The following is a 17080-nucleotide window of genomic DNA, read 5'->3' on the forward strand; positions in this document are numbered from 1 at the left end:
AACCAGTTCTATGGCCCTCATAGCCATGAGGGACCTTACCTGTTTTAATGCCTCTGCCCAATGAGTTTTTGGTAGGTCTGGCCATCCGTTTGTTTTTGGTAAGGTGTGAAAGAGGAATTTGTAACCTCATAAAACTACATCCAGAACCCACTTGTCTTGGGTTATGTAAGTCCAATTTCGGTAAAAAAAGAGAAAAGTTTTCCTCCCAGAGGAGCTTCCAGGAGAGAGGTTCCTGGAGCAATGCAGGGGGAGTCATTGAGCCTGTTTCCTATAAGGTTGAGACCTATCTTCTGCACTCCTGCAGGTGGAAGCACTCCACTGTCTAGGTCTATAAGAGGTCTGTGCTTGGGCCCTCCCTCTGGGGCGCCTATATCTACCCCTCTGAGGCCTGTCCGAGCTGGGAAAGGACCAATTTTTAGCTGGCCAATTTCTGCTAAATGTAGGAGGCTGAACTTGTAAGAAATCCTTAACTGTTTGCATGGATTTTGCCTTATCCTCCATTTTCTTTATAACTTCTTCAGCCTTAGACCCAAACAAAACATTATGTTGAACAGGAGCATCCAGTAATTTTGCTTTCACTTGATCAGGCAAATTTTGTTCCTTTAACCAAGCATGCCTTCTAATGACCGTGCCAGTGGCAGCCGCCCTGCACGAGGCCTCCAAAGCATCAAAACCACAGTGTAAGGTATGTTTCCCCACCTGCTCAGTAGCATGCATCAAATCTTGTAATTCCTTATTGTCTGCACATGCAGAAATGGCACACAGTTTTTGTTTCATAACAGACAAAAGGTATTGCTAATATTTCAACATATGGAATTGACAATTTAAAGACCTAATAGATAAAGTAGCAGAAGTGTACACTTTTTTGCCCCATCTCTCCAAAGCTCTAGAATCCTTATCTGACAGAATAGGGTTCTTAGCAGTGGCGGCCCTAACACCCTTAGGACCCTGAGAAATGGTTTCTGGATCAGCAGTAGGATTTTTAAATAGAAACTGGTGGGAGTCAGGGACTCTGTAATATCTATCAGGCTTAGCAAGGGCCGGAGGAAAGGAGTCAGGAGTTAAATTAGACTCAGAAAAGACATCATCCACAATATCCAAAATAGAAGGAATAGCCAGGGGTCTGTGTTGGGGAAAAAGAAGGAAATCCCTAAGCCTTCTCTTAAATTCAGAGTATTCCTGTCCTTCCCAGTGAAAATGTTCCATCATGTCATGTAAAGTTTCCCCAAAAGAATAATCCTCAGGAGGAGAAGTTGAAGGAATGGATTCCTCAGCATCAGAATCCTCATAAGGAGGGAAAGTATAATCCTGCTCAGAGGAAGACACTGAAGAGATAGATGCCTGATCAGAGGAATCATAATCCAATTCTTGTCTTGGCCTTTTGTCTGGAGGGTATGTGAACCCCTAATCATAGTTAGCAAGTCCTCCGCCATTTTAAGCATTTGTTTTTGAGATTTAGGTCCCGGATCAGAGGAGGCCTGGGCTTGAGTCTTTGTTTTAGAAGGAGTCTATGCCTTTACCTGACGCTGCGTAGGCCTGAAAACCCCCTCGGAAGCCGGTACCTGCACAGCGGCTCCGGACCCATCCGAGGGAGCATTATCCGAAGGTCCTACCCCTGTTGTATCCGAAGGCCTAGTTGGCTCCTCGTGGGAGTCCGTTTCGGCAAGCGGTTCGGTAATGGCCGACGACAGGGGCTGCGAAAGCGCCTCACTGATGACAGCCGAACCGGCAGCTGGCTCTGATTGCAAAATGTCATCTGATTTGGACCTCGAGGCCTATCCTTATCCTTGCACCTTTTATGAACTCCGGTAGTCGGAAGCGTGTCCGACGACATTTTATAATTAAATCGCCTCTCAAAGTAATGAAAGGCAAAATCGTATCTCCTTTTGATAGTACGTTGATTAAATCTAGCACAAAACTGACAACTAGCTACGTCGTGGTCAGGGCCTAGACAAGGAATACAGTAAGAGTGAAAATCCTTATGAGGTATTTGCTTCCCACATGAAATACAATGATTAACTTTTTCTGACATCGGTCTGGAGCAAGAAAAAAGTTTCCCCAACGGGGTACTTAGCTTTGAAAAGAAGAATGTCTTCGGAATGAAGCACCAAAAATTGCAGGAGTCAGCCGACCGGCACTTGCGAACTGCTTCCACCGCGTGTCAAGAAAGACTGGAGAACATGGCGTCGGCTGTGAGCTTTGTACCTCTAGCGCACTGACGTCAGGGAAGGTGAGTACACAGCCGACGCCGGACCCAGACTTTGGGATTCTGACCGACTGAGGGCTGCCTGCCGGCAGGAAGAACCCTACAGTGATGACTGCAACAGTGAAACACGATGAACATCATATACATCCTGGGGTGGTTTTAAGGCCATGAGGGAATTGAACAATGGGCAGTGAACAAGCCCTGGGTAAAATCCTGCCATTTCCTCAGAAGATCCTTTACAATGGGAGGAATGTGTTTAGTTTTTTGCTTCTTCTTTAGGGAGATATCAGCTCTGACCAGCCTACATGGCGCAGAACAATGCCAAGACTCAATAAGGGTACTGGACCTCTTCCCTAACCAGAATCTTGGGAATCCTCCTACATTCTTCAGAAATGATCATCAACAAGCATGGCAGACATTTGAAAACCCAGTTTCATGCCAGCCTCCAACAGGGTTGGCAGAAAAAAAATGGTGCCAGCTCCAGGTGGCCTTTGGGGGTCTTCATTCATGTCAAGAGAGACATCAGGTAGAGGTTGGAAAGCAGCAGAGTCAGTACAAGACATTTTGGTTTTCTTTTTGAGAAATATCTGTACCTCGGGACAGGCAGATTCAGCCATGGCACCCTGGGTTAAAAGTTTGAGATGCTGGTTCTCAAGGTAAATGGACAGAGAGGACAGATGGCTGTGAAGTGGTTTGGGAATAAAGGCCTGGCAAATGGTACACTGGGTATGATCAAATGAAGTACCTAGGCAGAATAAACACTTTTGTTGATGGTCTTCCCACACTGACATTTTCCCTTCCTGGATGACGTGAACCCTAAGTATACAATTTAAAGGAAGAAAAAGAAGGAACCCTGACAGGGTACTTATCTGTAAATACCAATGTAGAAACCAGCTCAGCAAAGGGTGTTCAAACTGACATTCAGCTGTGGCGTTTGACCTGGCAGCAAAAAAGTTTTGAATATTGAGCATGCATATGTCACCTTTATGCCCTATTGCTGAGCTGAGAGTATACATCTGATGTCCAATGCTGGCCGAGGCTATACTGTTTGGACATTGGGTTATCCTTAGCAGGAGATCCTGCATGTGCTGAATACTGCAACAGTAATAAGGAAGGACATCTGAAGATGATGTGAACCAATGTCCTTTTTTAGCTAACATATAAGCTTTCATTCTGGCATGGGAAGGAGATCTACCTACAGCCCTGTGCATGTGCACCACTGAGAGTCAGATTAACCAAGAAGATGGCAACCTTTGGCTGATTTCCATATGTCTGGAGTACTACTGCAATGATGATCTATACAAAGAACACCTGTAGGCAACTCGTAGAATCTAAGTTAACGAGCTGAGGATGGCCAACACCTAGAAAGTCTTACGTGCCAGGTGGCTGTAGTACCTGAAGCTACAATTCTAATGGTCCCAGCAGACAAAGCATGTGGTTACAGGATGATGGAAATCCTTCCATTACAGTGAAACAGCAACATTCAAAGTTTTCTTCTAAACTTTATAATGATTCTGAAAGCAAAACTAGACACTTTACCTGAATCACTGCACAGATCATTAGCTGTAAGCCATTCCCTGGTGTTTGACACTGCAAAGTAATAACAGAAAAAAATAACTTTAACGTTTTTTTACAGGGAAAAAAAAAAAACATTCAGCTGTTTAAATGCTTGGTTGATGCCTTCTTAACTGAAGCAATAAGAAACTAAATAAATTAAAAATGGTGACGGTCCAGTATATTTAATCATCGCTGTTAAGACAGGTTTTTCAATGCTGCATGTTAATAATTTTCAGACTAGTTTGTGAGCTCCAGTTGACTGTGAAAATTCATCTGTTGTGACGTTTTGAAATCGACACTTCCACTTAAGACACTGACATGCTTTCTTAGAAGACAATATGTGAAAAACAGGCTTTTCCTAAACTTTTTCAGTATAAAGTATAACATTTCCAGATATCTTCATATCAGGCACTAGCATTTCTACAGAAGCAGTCCCGCAGTGGCTTTCTGTGCCAATGTCATAGGTTCAGAGGTATCTAGGTTAACAATCAATGTGGCCTTTACAAGTATAGCCAAGCATCCCAAATGTATCCCACAAGTTTATATGCCTTAGGGGTTACTTTAATGGGTATATGTAAATTAGGGCAATATTTATAGGCTGCCTTTAAGGGGTATATGTAAATTAGGGCAAGATTTATAGGCTGCCTATATCCATTAGAGAGTATGGCTGCATAAGTCCTACTTACCTGCAACAGTAGATGTTCGAATTTCACACTGCCTCAATGGCATGTGGGATTTATGCCTGCACAAACCCACACTGACAGCTTTCCAGAGCTCAGAATCCCCTCCTCTGATTCCCTGTAACAGAAGAATAGCTAAAGCTCTCTAATAGGGGAAGCATAACCCATGTTAGAGAAAGTCTGTTATTCAGGCTTTTACTGCTATGTAGGATGAACTAAGAAAGAGCAGAAGCAAGAATTGTCTGAAACCAACCAATCTGCAGCAACGAAATACCAACACAAATAACGGAAGCCAACAAACACAGCAAGTTAAGATACCATTGACCAAATTAACCATGAAAAACTCAGTTCGGCACACTGGATCCAATAAAGGCACCTGGACAGAGACTCAATCACAGCCCAAACGTTCCAAGTTTAAAATCTTTAATAACACAAGGTGTCACACAGGATTAAGCGCTTTTGTTCCCCAACAGAGAACTTCATCAGAATAACATCTTCACTTCTAACAGCCATTTAAATACACATTCATTTAATTACATCATAAAAATCAATTAGTTCCTAGCTAATTACTGCTTAAAGGCTCCATTGACACATATCCACTTAAAAAATAATAAATAAAAATATACATAAACCAAAGTATATAAACTATACACTACATACTTGAGACATTCACCACTAAAGGAAAAAAAAATATTAATGAAAATACTACAATCTAAATTTTAACACTCTTTATAAAATATACACTACTGGTTCCACTACCAAGAACTCAGTATTTTAAAGCCCTCCTGTTTAATGCTGGAATAACAAAGTAATGCTCATTAAGACCAGGGGAGGTACAGGCATCTAATCTCAGCTGCCACATAAGTTCCCTATACTTGAGACTGGTTTCCCAGTCCCCACCCCTGTCGGAAGCTATAACCTGCTCCAAAACCCAAAATTTGAAACTGGCATGGGTACGACCTAAGGAATGCTTATACAAGGCATTTTGTTTCTTTACCTTTGCTAATCTCATACATGTGTTTGTAAATTCTGTTTTAATTTTTCTCTCCGTTTTCCCCACATAGATTTAGAAATGAAGATAGTCTTCCTACTAGTAGAACAGAAAAGGGGCAATGGTTGTTGTGGAGGGAAAATGGAAGGGGGGACTGTGCATAGTCACAGCTGTTCTCTTGGGGAAATAGAGTCTTTGGAACCCCCACCCCATTTAGGGCGTGAGTCAGGTTGCCATCTACTTGACTGTCTAGGCCTTTTTTAATCAGGGAGTTCTCTCCCACTCTTGCCGTGGAGGCACACGTCAAGGCTGAAAAGGTTAATTTCTGTTATATCTTGGAGTTGGAGACAAGTAAAATTATTTATCTTAATTTGTTTCCATTTTTTTCATCTAGTTTCTTGAAAATCTCTGTAGGACGCCCAAACAGGAATTCTTTTCCAATGGGGCATCCAAGAAAGTGGTCAGAAAGTGGCTGGGATCCTAGCTACTTGTGCCTGCAGATAACTAAACCAGTACCAGCATCTGTGCTATGCCCTGTATGCCCTTAAGTAATACCTTATTTGCAATGCCATCAGCTTTGGCAATGATCTGATCCTGATCTTGTAAGGACTCTTAAGAATTTTAACATGTGATATTGGAAAGTAAGGGCCCTCACAGAGATGGTGACACATGTGCAAGTTTTCATCAAACCTGTCTAGTGGTCTGCCTTCCCTGTCATTAGGAAGGTGGTGGCTGGCAGCAGGTTTAGGTGCACCTTTAGTGGATTCAGTAGAAATCATAGAGGGATCAGCCTGTGGGTTCTAGTAAAGGTGTGTGTGTCTAACACTCTACAAAAATGGTCCAGCTTCCTTTGGGCAGTGGGGAGAGAGTTTCAGTGTACACAGATGTCTTCAAAGACACCATCTAGTGCCAAATGCACTGGAGGGGATAGCCAGTGGCATGAGAGATGGCAAGCTTAGAAGCTGCCTATAGCGAGTTTGGACTTCAGGAAATTCCTTGCTTTCCCACTGAAGGACCTCCATGATCCTATGTAATATATCCCTAAAGGAGCAACAGAGGAAAGGATAAGTTCCACGTGGGTTTACAGAGTGGTCCTAGCAGCAGGGAACTCAGAAAAGCGGCTACATTCTGGATTTAAGCATCTTTGCTTTTTTTTCACTTGAAATAGCTTCTGTAGCTTACCTTGAACTAGTCTGAACTGTTTTTTAACTGATTGCTGCATTATTTTAAAATCTGCACTTAAAGTTACATTTTAGTCGAATTTGATCGAAAGTTTGCTTGTTTGTTTGTTTGTTTAATTTAACTGTGGAGGCTGCCCACTAAAGTGTGCTAGCCTGTTTAACTAATTTATCACTGTTTCTGCATTTTCTGTGTGTTTCTACCAAAAAAACAAAAAAATAATCCTTGTTTTCCCGCCTTCCTCGACTAGTTTAGACCAGTTTACAGGCATTGCTGTATTCTGGGCTGTGGTGTAGTTCCTGTGTTGTCCATTACCTTACTTGGATAGAAGGAAGTTTCTTTGCTCACCAGTGGGAGTGGGGAGCCTTGAGCAGCCTACCTGTCCTTGGGGGAAGTGACCTCAGCACAAGAAGCTGTAGTAATTGGTTGTTTTGGACCATTTCTAGCTCTTTTGTAGTTCACTGTTTAAAATCCACCTCTGGGCGTTTTTCTCTGGCTATACTGCTCAGACAAGCTCCACGTGGGTTTACAGAGTGGTCCTAGCAGTAGGGAACTCAGAAAAGTGACTACCTTCTGGATTTAAGTATCTTTGCTTTTTTTCACTTGAAATAGCTTCTGTAGCTTACCTTGAACTAGCCTGAACTGTTTTTTAACTGATTGCTGCATTATTTTAAAATCTGCACTTAAAGTTACATTTTAGTCGAATTTGATCGAAAGTTTGCTTGTTTGTTTGTTTAATTTAACTGTGGAGGCTGCCCACTAAAGTGTGCTAGCCTGTGTAACTAATTTATCACTGTTTCTGCATTTTCTATGTGTTTCTACCAAAAAAAAAAAATAATCCTTGTTTTCCCGCCTTCCTCGACTAGTTTAGACCAGTTTACAGGCATTGCTGTATTCTGGGCTGTGGTGTAGTTCCTGTGTTGTCCATTACCTTACTTGGATAGAAGGAAGTTTCTTTGCTCACCAGTGGGAGTGGGGAGCCTTGAGCAGCCTACCTGTCCTTGGGGGAAGTGACCTCAGCACAAGAAGCTGTAGTAATTGGTTGTTTTGGACCATTTCTAGCTCTTTTGTAGTTCACGGTTTAAAATCCTCGTTTGCACGGCTTTGCGCGGTCATGCGCATAGCGCAGCGCCGGTTAAACAAGGTAAAACTTTTTCTGGCTCCGCCAAGTCTGCTCTTCAAATTTTCCCTTAAGGAAGCTCTACTCTTAGTATAACCAGACTACTCACTGTATTATAAGCCTAGCACTTGTTCTCAATACTTCTCTACTAAGTAAGCAGTCTCGTACTACGTAAAGCACTACATCTACTTACCACCCCTTTGAATATCCACTTCCCTTAAAGGTATACCACTCCCTTATACTGTTCTAGCATGTCGAGTGGTAGATTACTGGCGTCATCTCCAGTTCAGCTGGTCAATCTGGGTATCTTGAGACAATGCTACAATTGTCTCATGTACACAGACAACCCTCTTCTCCTCCCAACAAACACAAATACATGTGAGAGATGCAACTATATAGCCAAACTGGAGGCTGAACTCTCTCAACTCAGGGCTGGCATGACCAGACAGGAGGAGATGGCAACCACACACACAACAATCCCAGTCCCACATAGACCTACCACAACTGCAAACCAAACACATAGAAACACAAAGACATACTCGGAGGCTCTAATAAAAAACTTACCAAAACAACAGAGGCTCCCAAAGCAGACATCCAAAAATCCACCACCTCAAAACAAAACACATGCAACACATACTTCAATAAATCAGTGTGTCGACCAATCGCAGCCCATAAGGCCAAACACCTTGCCTGATACACTAGTAATAGGTGACTCCATAGTCAGACACACTGATGTCCCACTGACCAGGCTGAACAAGGAGAAGGTGACTGTGAGCTGTCTATCGGGAGCCAGGATCCTCCACATAACACACGCACTCAGGTCACTCCAAAGCAAGTACAAATATGACTCCGTCATTGTCCATGCTGGTGTGAATGACCTGAGACGTACCTCCCTGGACTACATGAAAAGAGACATAGAGGAGCTCTCCGATTATGTAGCCCAGGCTGGTATGACCCTGACCCTGAGCAGCATCTTGCCCTCACCATGAATGATACCACAATACAAAGACAAGATGATCAGCTTTAACAATTGGCTCAAGTACTGGTGTCATTCTAAGGGGATCCAATGTCTGTCTGCCTGGGATGATATGTTGGACAAGCCACGCTGCTTCGCAAGGGATGGCTTACATCTGTCACCACTGGGCTTCCGGATATTGGCTAAGGCTCTTGCCACCCCCATAGTGCCTTTTTTAGGCAAGGATCAAAAGACAAACCCACCTCCTTAGAAAACAAAAATGGAAAAAAACTAAGGGTAATGCTGCTCAACGCCAGAAGTCTAAATCTCAAGATGCAGGCACTTGATGCACTCCTCAGCATGGAGAACATCGACGTCTGTGCAGTAACTGAAACCTGGTTCAAGGCTCTTGAGAGCACCCCAGCGCTACCAGGCTATACCTCGTATCATGCTTTTCGGCCCCAAACCCCGGGCCAAACCAGAAAGGGAGGGGGAGTGTCCATATTCATAAAAGACACCCACACCTCCAAGTTAGTAGCAACACATGAAGCATCAGAGACCGTACAGGTGCAACTAACAATAGGCAAAACTGCTATACAACTGGTAGCATGTTACAGACCACCCTCCCAATCTCAAGAACCCCACTCAGCCTTTCTGAAGACATTGGAGGATATGAATGTATCACAAAATACCATCATACTGGGAGACTTCAACTACCCAAACATAGATTGGGTACATTATTCTAGCCCTAATACCCTAGCCCAAAGGTTACTGGAATTCATAAATTCAAATGCACTGGAACAACTAGTCACCTCTCCCACTAGGGGAGATAATATACTAGACCTGATCATCACAAACATGGGGACAAAATGCTCCACACCGGAAGTATACCCCTCACTAGTGAGATCTGACCACAAACTAATCACCCTGGATATACATATCCCACCTCCACCCCCAGCACAAAAGACCACAGTGAAAAACTTTTAGTTATGTACTTACCATAACTTTAGATGTTTGGGATCCATCTCGCCTACATTCTGTACTGATGGGCTCGGAGCCGATCCCTCGGCTCCGACTCGGCACGCTATGCTATAGAGCGAAGCCTCTTATTGGCTGAGCTATTCTCTATCCCAGGATGCACCACCACTAATCCCCCAGATCTTGTTTGTCCGCATTCATGCACGCATACATAACTTGTTTATATAACACTGCCAGATGTTTCAAGATGAAACAATAGAATTCGGACCGTCCGATCTCTTCTGATCTCCAAGGCAGGGGGAAGGAGGGTGGGTATTAGAAATGTAGGCGGGATGGATCCCAAACATCTAAAGTTATGGTAAGTACATAACTAAAAGATGTTATGTGATCCTATCTCGCCTACATTCTGTACTGATGGGACAGCGTCCCTAGCACCTAATTCCTGGGTGGCTCACTGGAAAACACTCCTGAGCACTGTGGAACCAAATGAAGCTCGCCCCCGAGATGCCACATCCAATTTGTAGTGGGAAATGAAAGTGTGCGGGGAAGACCACGTAGCCACGGCACAAATGTCACTAATGGCAAGCTTAGAATGGAATGCTATTGAAGTAGCCATAGCTCTTGTAGAGTGAGCTTTGACAGGGGTCGTAAGCTCTTTATTAGAAGAGGAATAAGCTTGGCTAATACAGTCCCTGATCCATTTGGCAATAGTGACCTTTGTGACAGCTTTGCCCAATTTATCATCCGAAAAGGATACAAACAATTGATCTGTTTTCCTTATTTGTTTGGTCCTATCTAAATAAAAACGCAATTGCCTGTGGACATCTAATGTGTGGAATATGTATTCCGCTTTGTTTGAGTACTTTGGAAAGAAAACTGGAAGTTCTAATGACTGTTGTAAGCAAAAACTGGAACATACCTGGGGATGGATTTGGCCTGAGAGATACTCTATCTTTGTGAAAAACCAGGTACGGAGGTTTTACAGACAAAGCTTGAAGCTCTGAAACCCTTCTGGCTGAAGTAATCGCAACCAGAAAGGCAGTTTTCCACGATAGGAATTTCAAATCACATGTTGCTGCCGGTTCGAAGGGGGGGGGGGGGTTAAGGCGCGTAACACCACATCGAGATCCCATGGAGGAGCAGGAAGAGAAATCGGAGGTCTTAAAAGCGCAGCACCTTTCATGAAGGTCTTACACAATCTGTTGCTCATTAAAGGTGGGTTTATAGATTCGTGAAAATTGGAAATAGCTGCCAATTGAACCTTGATGGTAGAGACTGAGGAACCTTGATTGAATAGGGAAGTTAGAAATTTCAGGACTTCCGATACAGGAATAGTGATGGGATCCAGACCTCGGAGTTGAGCCCAAATAGCAAATCTCTTCCATTTGCTAGTATACAACTTCTTAGTGGCAGACTTGTGGGCTGAAGATAAGATATGTATGACTTTCGGGTCTAAGGTATGATTCCTGACTATAGTCGGAAGAGGAGGAGCCAAGCTGTTAATTTCAAGGTGTGGAGGGACTGGTGCAGTAGTCCCGACTGATGAACTAATAGGTCTGGGATATGATCCAGGAACCATGGACCGTCCACTGCATATTTCCGAAGATAGGGGAACCATACCTGACGAGGCCAGTAAGGAGCAACTAAGATCATTTTGCTCCCCAAGTGAGACGCCTTTTGGATCACTCTAGGAAGGAGGGGAACTGGGGGAAAGGCGGTATAGCAAGCCGGTGGGCCAAGGATGGGCTAGTGCATCCATGGGGCTCTCCCCCGGGGCCGGGGTGAGGGAGAAGAACTTTTTGCACTTCGCATTCAGCGGGGTTGCGAAGAGATCGCAACAAGGAATTCCCCATTTGCTGAAAATCTGAGAGGGAGATCTTGAAAGGACCACTGTGTTGAAAGAAGCCACTGGAGAATTCTCATGTGCAACCTTGCTAGGGAAACTAGAAGAACCGTGGCGGACATAGATCCCAATAGCTGCAGGACCATTCTGGCTGGGGCTTTGGATCTGGGAAGTAAGGCTCGAACTTGAGCCTGTATGGTTTGTATCCTTTCTGTAGGAAGATAGACCCGCATTCGGTTTGAGTCTATCTCTACTCCAATGAATCTTATGCGTTGAGATGGCAGCAACACAGACTTTGGCCAATTGAAGGTGATTCCAAGAGAAGTGCCCAGTGATATTGTGGCTTGTAGGCTCTGCAATAGTAGATGCTTGGAGGTGGCAGTTAGGAGCCAGTCATCTAGATACGGAAACATCTGGAATCCTAGACTTCTCAGGTGAGCAGTCACGACAGCCAAACATTTGGTGAACACCCTGGGGGCTGTGGTGAGACCAAAGGGCAGCGTGCGGAACTGAAAATGACTGTCTCATAGGCTGAAGCACAGATGTCTCCTGGACGCTTGATGTACCATGATATGGTAATAAGCGTCCTTGAGATCTATGGAGCACATCCAAACACCTTTCTCCAGCAGTGGGAGAATGGATTGTAGGGTGACCATTCGGAACTTGGACGTTTTGACTGAACGATTTAGAATGCTGAGATCCAAAATGGGCCTCAAGTCCCCGGTCTTTTTTGGCACCAAAAAGAATCTTGAGTAAGTCCCTAATCCGATCTGGCCTGCGGGGACCAGTTGGATGACTCCTTTTTGAAGCAGCTTTGAGACTTCTAAGGCTGCAATTTCCCGCTGACTGGGTGGCGGGTCCGGGATTTTCTTGGACTGAGGTGGGGAGTGAAAAAAGGGAATGGCGTAACCTCCGGAGATAATTTGAAGCACCCATCGGTCCTGAGTGATACCTTCCCAGGCTTTTAGGTGCCTCGAGAAACAACCCCCGACTGGCTCCAGAGCTGCACAGTCGGGCAATCCCTCAGGGACTGTGAAAGGCTGAAGAGCCACGAAAGGACTCGCGGTCTCCAGTGTTGCAGGGGCCTCTGCCGCCTCTGGGGCGGCGTCTTCCAGAAGAATTTCCCCCTCCTCTGCCTCTAGAAGGGGGATCGTCCTGCTGTGAGGGATAAGACTTCTAAGATCTACGGAACCACATTTTCCCTCCTCTTTTAGCCTTGGGGTAAGGCCGAAAGGGAGTGGAAAATCGTGCCCCTACGGCAGTCAAAGTCTTACCTTCCTGCTTGCAGCGGGTCAATGTGTCCTTTACCTTGGGTCCAAACAAAGAGGACCCATCAAAGGGGGCGTCGGCAAAGGAAGACTTGAAGGCTTCCGCAAAATGACACAGGCGGAGCCAGGCTTGCCTCCGTAGAGCAATACCTGTACCCGCCGCTCTACTCGCCCCTTTGGCCGCATAAGAAATGAGCCTCATGGACGAGTTTGATATGGATGACAGCATAGCCAACTGAGAGCCAACCGTCGATGCCAGCTGCTCAGGTAGGTTACCCAAGAGGGAATCTGAAAGCTCCTTGATCAGATCCCTCTGAAACCTGGTGAAGTGCGTTAAATAGTTCAAGGATCTTAAGGTAAAGGCCGCTGAACTAAGGGTGCGCTTACCGTACCGATCCATGCTCCTAGACTCCTTATTAGGAGGATGAACGGACGTCGAAGCCTCTGCTACATCTTGCTGGGTAGCAGATGCCACCACCAAGGCATCTACAGCCACACCTTTCGTCAAAAACTCCTTTTCTAGGGGTACTGACAGGAACTTATTTGGGCAAGCAGGCACAGGTTCCACAGAGTCAGGGTGTTCCCACGCCCTTCGACAGATCAAATCTAGGAGCTCGTCGAATGGCGGAGACATCCAGGAGGCGGAGGGCTGAGCCCCGAAGGCCTTAAGGAACACCGACTCGTCAGCAGAAGGGGGTTTGGATTGCCAGCCGCCTCGTTGTTTGAGGGCTTCGAGGATGTCTGCAAAGGAGACATCATCTGAGGACGACTTAGGGGACCCCTCTGCATCATCAAGATCAGTGTCTGACGTGAGAGACTCATCGGGGGAGTCAACGTGCTTCCTCCTGCACGATCTTTTCCTTGGGGGTTCCTCCGAAGAAGCTTCAGAGGGACCTCCGGGGGGGGGAAACCCCAGTGGGGGTAACCTCAGGCCCCGGGGCTCCGCTGTCTAAGGACAGGGGGACTGCCAAAGACCCAGTCTCCGTATGCCGGGAAGGTGCTGGAGAGACCGTGGAGGTAGCCAAAGAAGATTTGGCTAACGCACTCCTCATGGCACTGAAGGCCGGACCACCAGAATCCTGGGAAGGTCCCACCTCCGTGGCCACGACAGTAGACGGTACCCCCGCAGCCGACGCACCGAGAGGAAGGCTTGGGACCGAAAACATCAGTCCCGAAGCGTCCCCCCCGGGGCCGACAGAGGAGGTCCACGTACCGAACTCCGACTCGAGAGCCGGGGTTGGAGTAAGGGTCGGGCCCGACCCGAAAACCTCCATCGGTTCCACCAGCACCGGCTCCAACGGTGCCGAGGCTGTTGGAGGAGGAACCATAACTACAGGGTGGACCATTGGCTCCGAAGCCGAATGGGCTGGAGCCGAAACTAACTTTTGGAACACAGGAGACTGGAAAAGTCTTAGGAGCACCCTGTCGATGTCCGAATCAGACATCTTGGAGGATCTAGATGACACCGATCGGGTCCGAACCGACTTCTCCATCGGCTCCAAAGGACTGGGGGACCGGCTCCGAACGGACTCTACCAATATCGGTTCCGAGGGAGATCCCAAAACAATTTCCCTCGGTGCCGAGGAGGGCTTCGGCGCCGAAGGGGAAGAGTCTGAGCCGGCAACCCTCATCGGCTCCAAAATCAGTGGAGCCGATGAAGGTGACCCGCCTCTCGATGCCCCAGTCCTCGGCTCCGAAACCAGAGGAGTCGAGACTGGAGGCATCGAGGCAGACCGTTCCGCCCTCGGCTCCGAAGTCCGTGGAGCCGATGGAGAAGCCTGCCTAGGTTTCTTAGCAGTCGGTTCCGACGGGGTGGTCGGAGCCGACGCTTTCTTCTTCTTAGTAGGAGAGGAAGAGGAAGATAAGGCCTCCTCAAAGGAGGGTTTAATCAGCCCTTTCAATATTAATTTATTCTTCCTCACTTGGAGGACTCTAGAAGAAAAGGCGTGACACACGCTACAGGACTCCTGTAGGTGCTTGGCGCTTAAACAATATACGCACGAGGAGTGGTCATCGGTTATAGACATTTTATAACCACATCTCGTGCACTTTTTGAACCCTGAGGGTCTATGTTCTTTTCACATCTTAACTGGCTACCAAAAAACACTGCAACAAGATAAAGTAGCACTATCTGCTCAGAATGAGATTTTCAACACAATACAAAAATTTTAAACCAACTTTTTTTTTTTTTTTTTTTTTAAAACGACACAATACAATATCAAAAAGAAAAATACAGAAAAGGAGGGCCAAGACCCTCTAATTTAAACTGGTACTTGACCTCCTAGAAAAAATAATATACACTAGCTGAAGAATAGGGGAAGGCCCCTCTAACTTAAACGGGAAACCTTTCCCTTAATCAAAAACACAATTTTTCACAACAAAATGCTTCAAAACACACTCGTACAACAACAATAGCTGTTAAAACAGCTTTTTGGGTAAGAATAAGTAATTTCCTGACAGGAACTTTGAAAGAAAACAGTACTTAGCTCAGCCAAGTTTGAGACCATGTCCTAGCTTGTAAGCGGCAAACGAGATCTGGGGATTAGTGGTGGTGCATCCTGGGATAGAGAATAGCTCAGCCAATAAGAGGCTTCGCTCTATAGCATAGCGTGCCGAGTCGGAGCCGAGGGATCGGCTCCAAGCCCATCAGTACAGAATGTAGGCGAGATAGGATCACATAACATCTTCTCAAAAGCAGACTTCACTCTTCTTAAGACTGAGATGGTATCCTTTAAGCCCACTGTGCCAGTGGATACCACATCCAACAATGCCGAATCCTTCACAAATGCTTTCTATGGACATCTTCAAGAATGCATGGATCATGCAATCCCAAACAAATCCAAGTCCCTCTCCACCAAATTTAAGCGTCCTGTCTGGTGGACCTCAGCCATAAACAAATTGTATAACAAAAGAAGGAAGCTACTGCACGTCAGAGCGAAATCCCATGAAGGGAAGACATCTCTGATAAACATTAGCAGAAAACTACGTTCTCTCATAAAAACATCCAAGGCAAACTTTGAGAGAAAAATCGCTAAGGACACTAAAGATAACCACAAAGCCTTCTTCAGCTATGTTAGAAACCTGGGCGGAAACCCTCAGATATGCTCAGAGTTGGTTCACAACAAAAAATACACTGAACCCACAGATATTGCTAACATTCTGGCTGACAGGTTCAGTGCAAATTTCTCCCCTCCTTCACCCCAAAAGAAGAAATACTTATCCCAGCTGAATGTAATCTCCCTGTCATCTCAGATGTCCAAGTGAGAACCGTCCTAAACAAAGCAAAAAACACAGCATCAATGGGACCTGACGGTATCCCGGGGTGCGTGTTACGTGAACTCCAAGAGGAGCTAAACCCACACATAAAAATGCTATTTAACCTTAGCCTTACTTGGGATATGTACCTGAACACTGGTGTACAGCAACAGTGGTCCCACTCCACAAGGGGGGTGCCTCTACAGACCCTGGAAACTACCGCCCCATAAGCTTAACTAGCCTGGTCTGCAAAGCTATGGAAAGAATCATTATGGAACTCATAAACAGAGACATAGGGGACCTACAGACACTTGACCCCACCCAGTTCGGCTTTGTAAAGGGCAGATCCTGCCTTTTAAACCTGGCTGACTTTTTCGAAACAGTCACTAGAGCCATTGATGAGGGGAAAGCAGTCCATACAGCATACCTGGACTTGGCTAAGGCCTTCAACACAATACCCCACTCAGGCATCATAGATAAGCTAAACAGCTTAAAAGTAAACCCTTATGTCACTAGATGGGTTGCAAACTGGCTAAAGGACAGAACCCATAAAGTTAAAATCGCTGGAGCAATGTCAGACTCAAAGCCAGTCACAAGTGGTGTCCCACAGGGATCTGTCCTGGGACCCCTCTTGTTCGGCATTTATTTCTCAGATGTTAAAACAAACATGGGAGGGCTGTGGCTGACAAAGTTCGCAGATGACTGCAAACTAGGCGCCATAGTCGATACACCAGCAGACACACACATCCTACAAAAAGGCCTCACTGAAACGGACAACTGGTGCCGTAGTCACGGCCTTAAACTAAATGCCAAAATGTATAGTCATCCCTTTTGGAAAAACAAAGTACCCACAAATTATCACATAGACAGCAACCCACTGAGTACGGAAAAAGTAATCAGAGACCTAGGGACCCAAGTAGACAGCGACCTCTCATTTGACACCCACGTTGCCAAAGTGGTTAGAAAAACATTCTACCTTGCACACCTCATCATGAAGGGATTCACATCCAGATCCAAGGATGTCATTGTACCCCTATATTCCTCCCTC

At 45.6% G+C, this 17080-nt stretch overlaps 1 protein-coding gene across 2 annotated transcripts in view; it reads right to left on the reverse strand.

Annotated features, from left to right (window-relative positions):
* The window catches only part of LOC122808815 (C-type lectin domain family 2 member B-like), a 1263928-nt gene that overhangs the window by 620951 nt on the left and 625897 nt on the right, over positions 1 to 17080 (reverse strand). For both annotated transcript variants that reach the window (XM_044079877.1, XM_044079876.1), the window contains exon 3: positions 3746 to 3796. In XM_044079877.1, the coding sequence (XP_043935812.1) occupies positions 3746 to 3796 (51 nt within the window). The remainder of the gene's footprint in view (positions 1 to 3745; positions 3797 to 17080) is intronic.

The sequence above is a fragment of the Protopterus annectens genome, chromosome 8.part0 (genome assembly GCF_019279795.1).
Source record: "Protopterus annectens isolate FY-2018-M chromosome 8.part0, PAN1.0, whole genome shotgun sequence".
NCBI classification, from domain to species: domain Eukaryota; kingdom Metazoa; phylum Chordata; order Ceratodontiformes; family Protopteridae; genus Protopterus; species Protopterus annectens.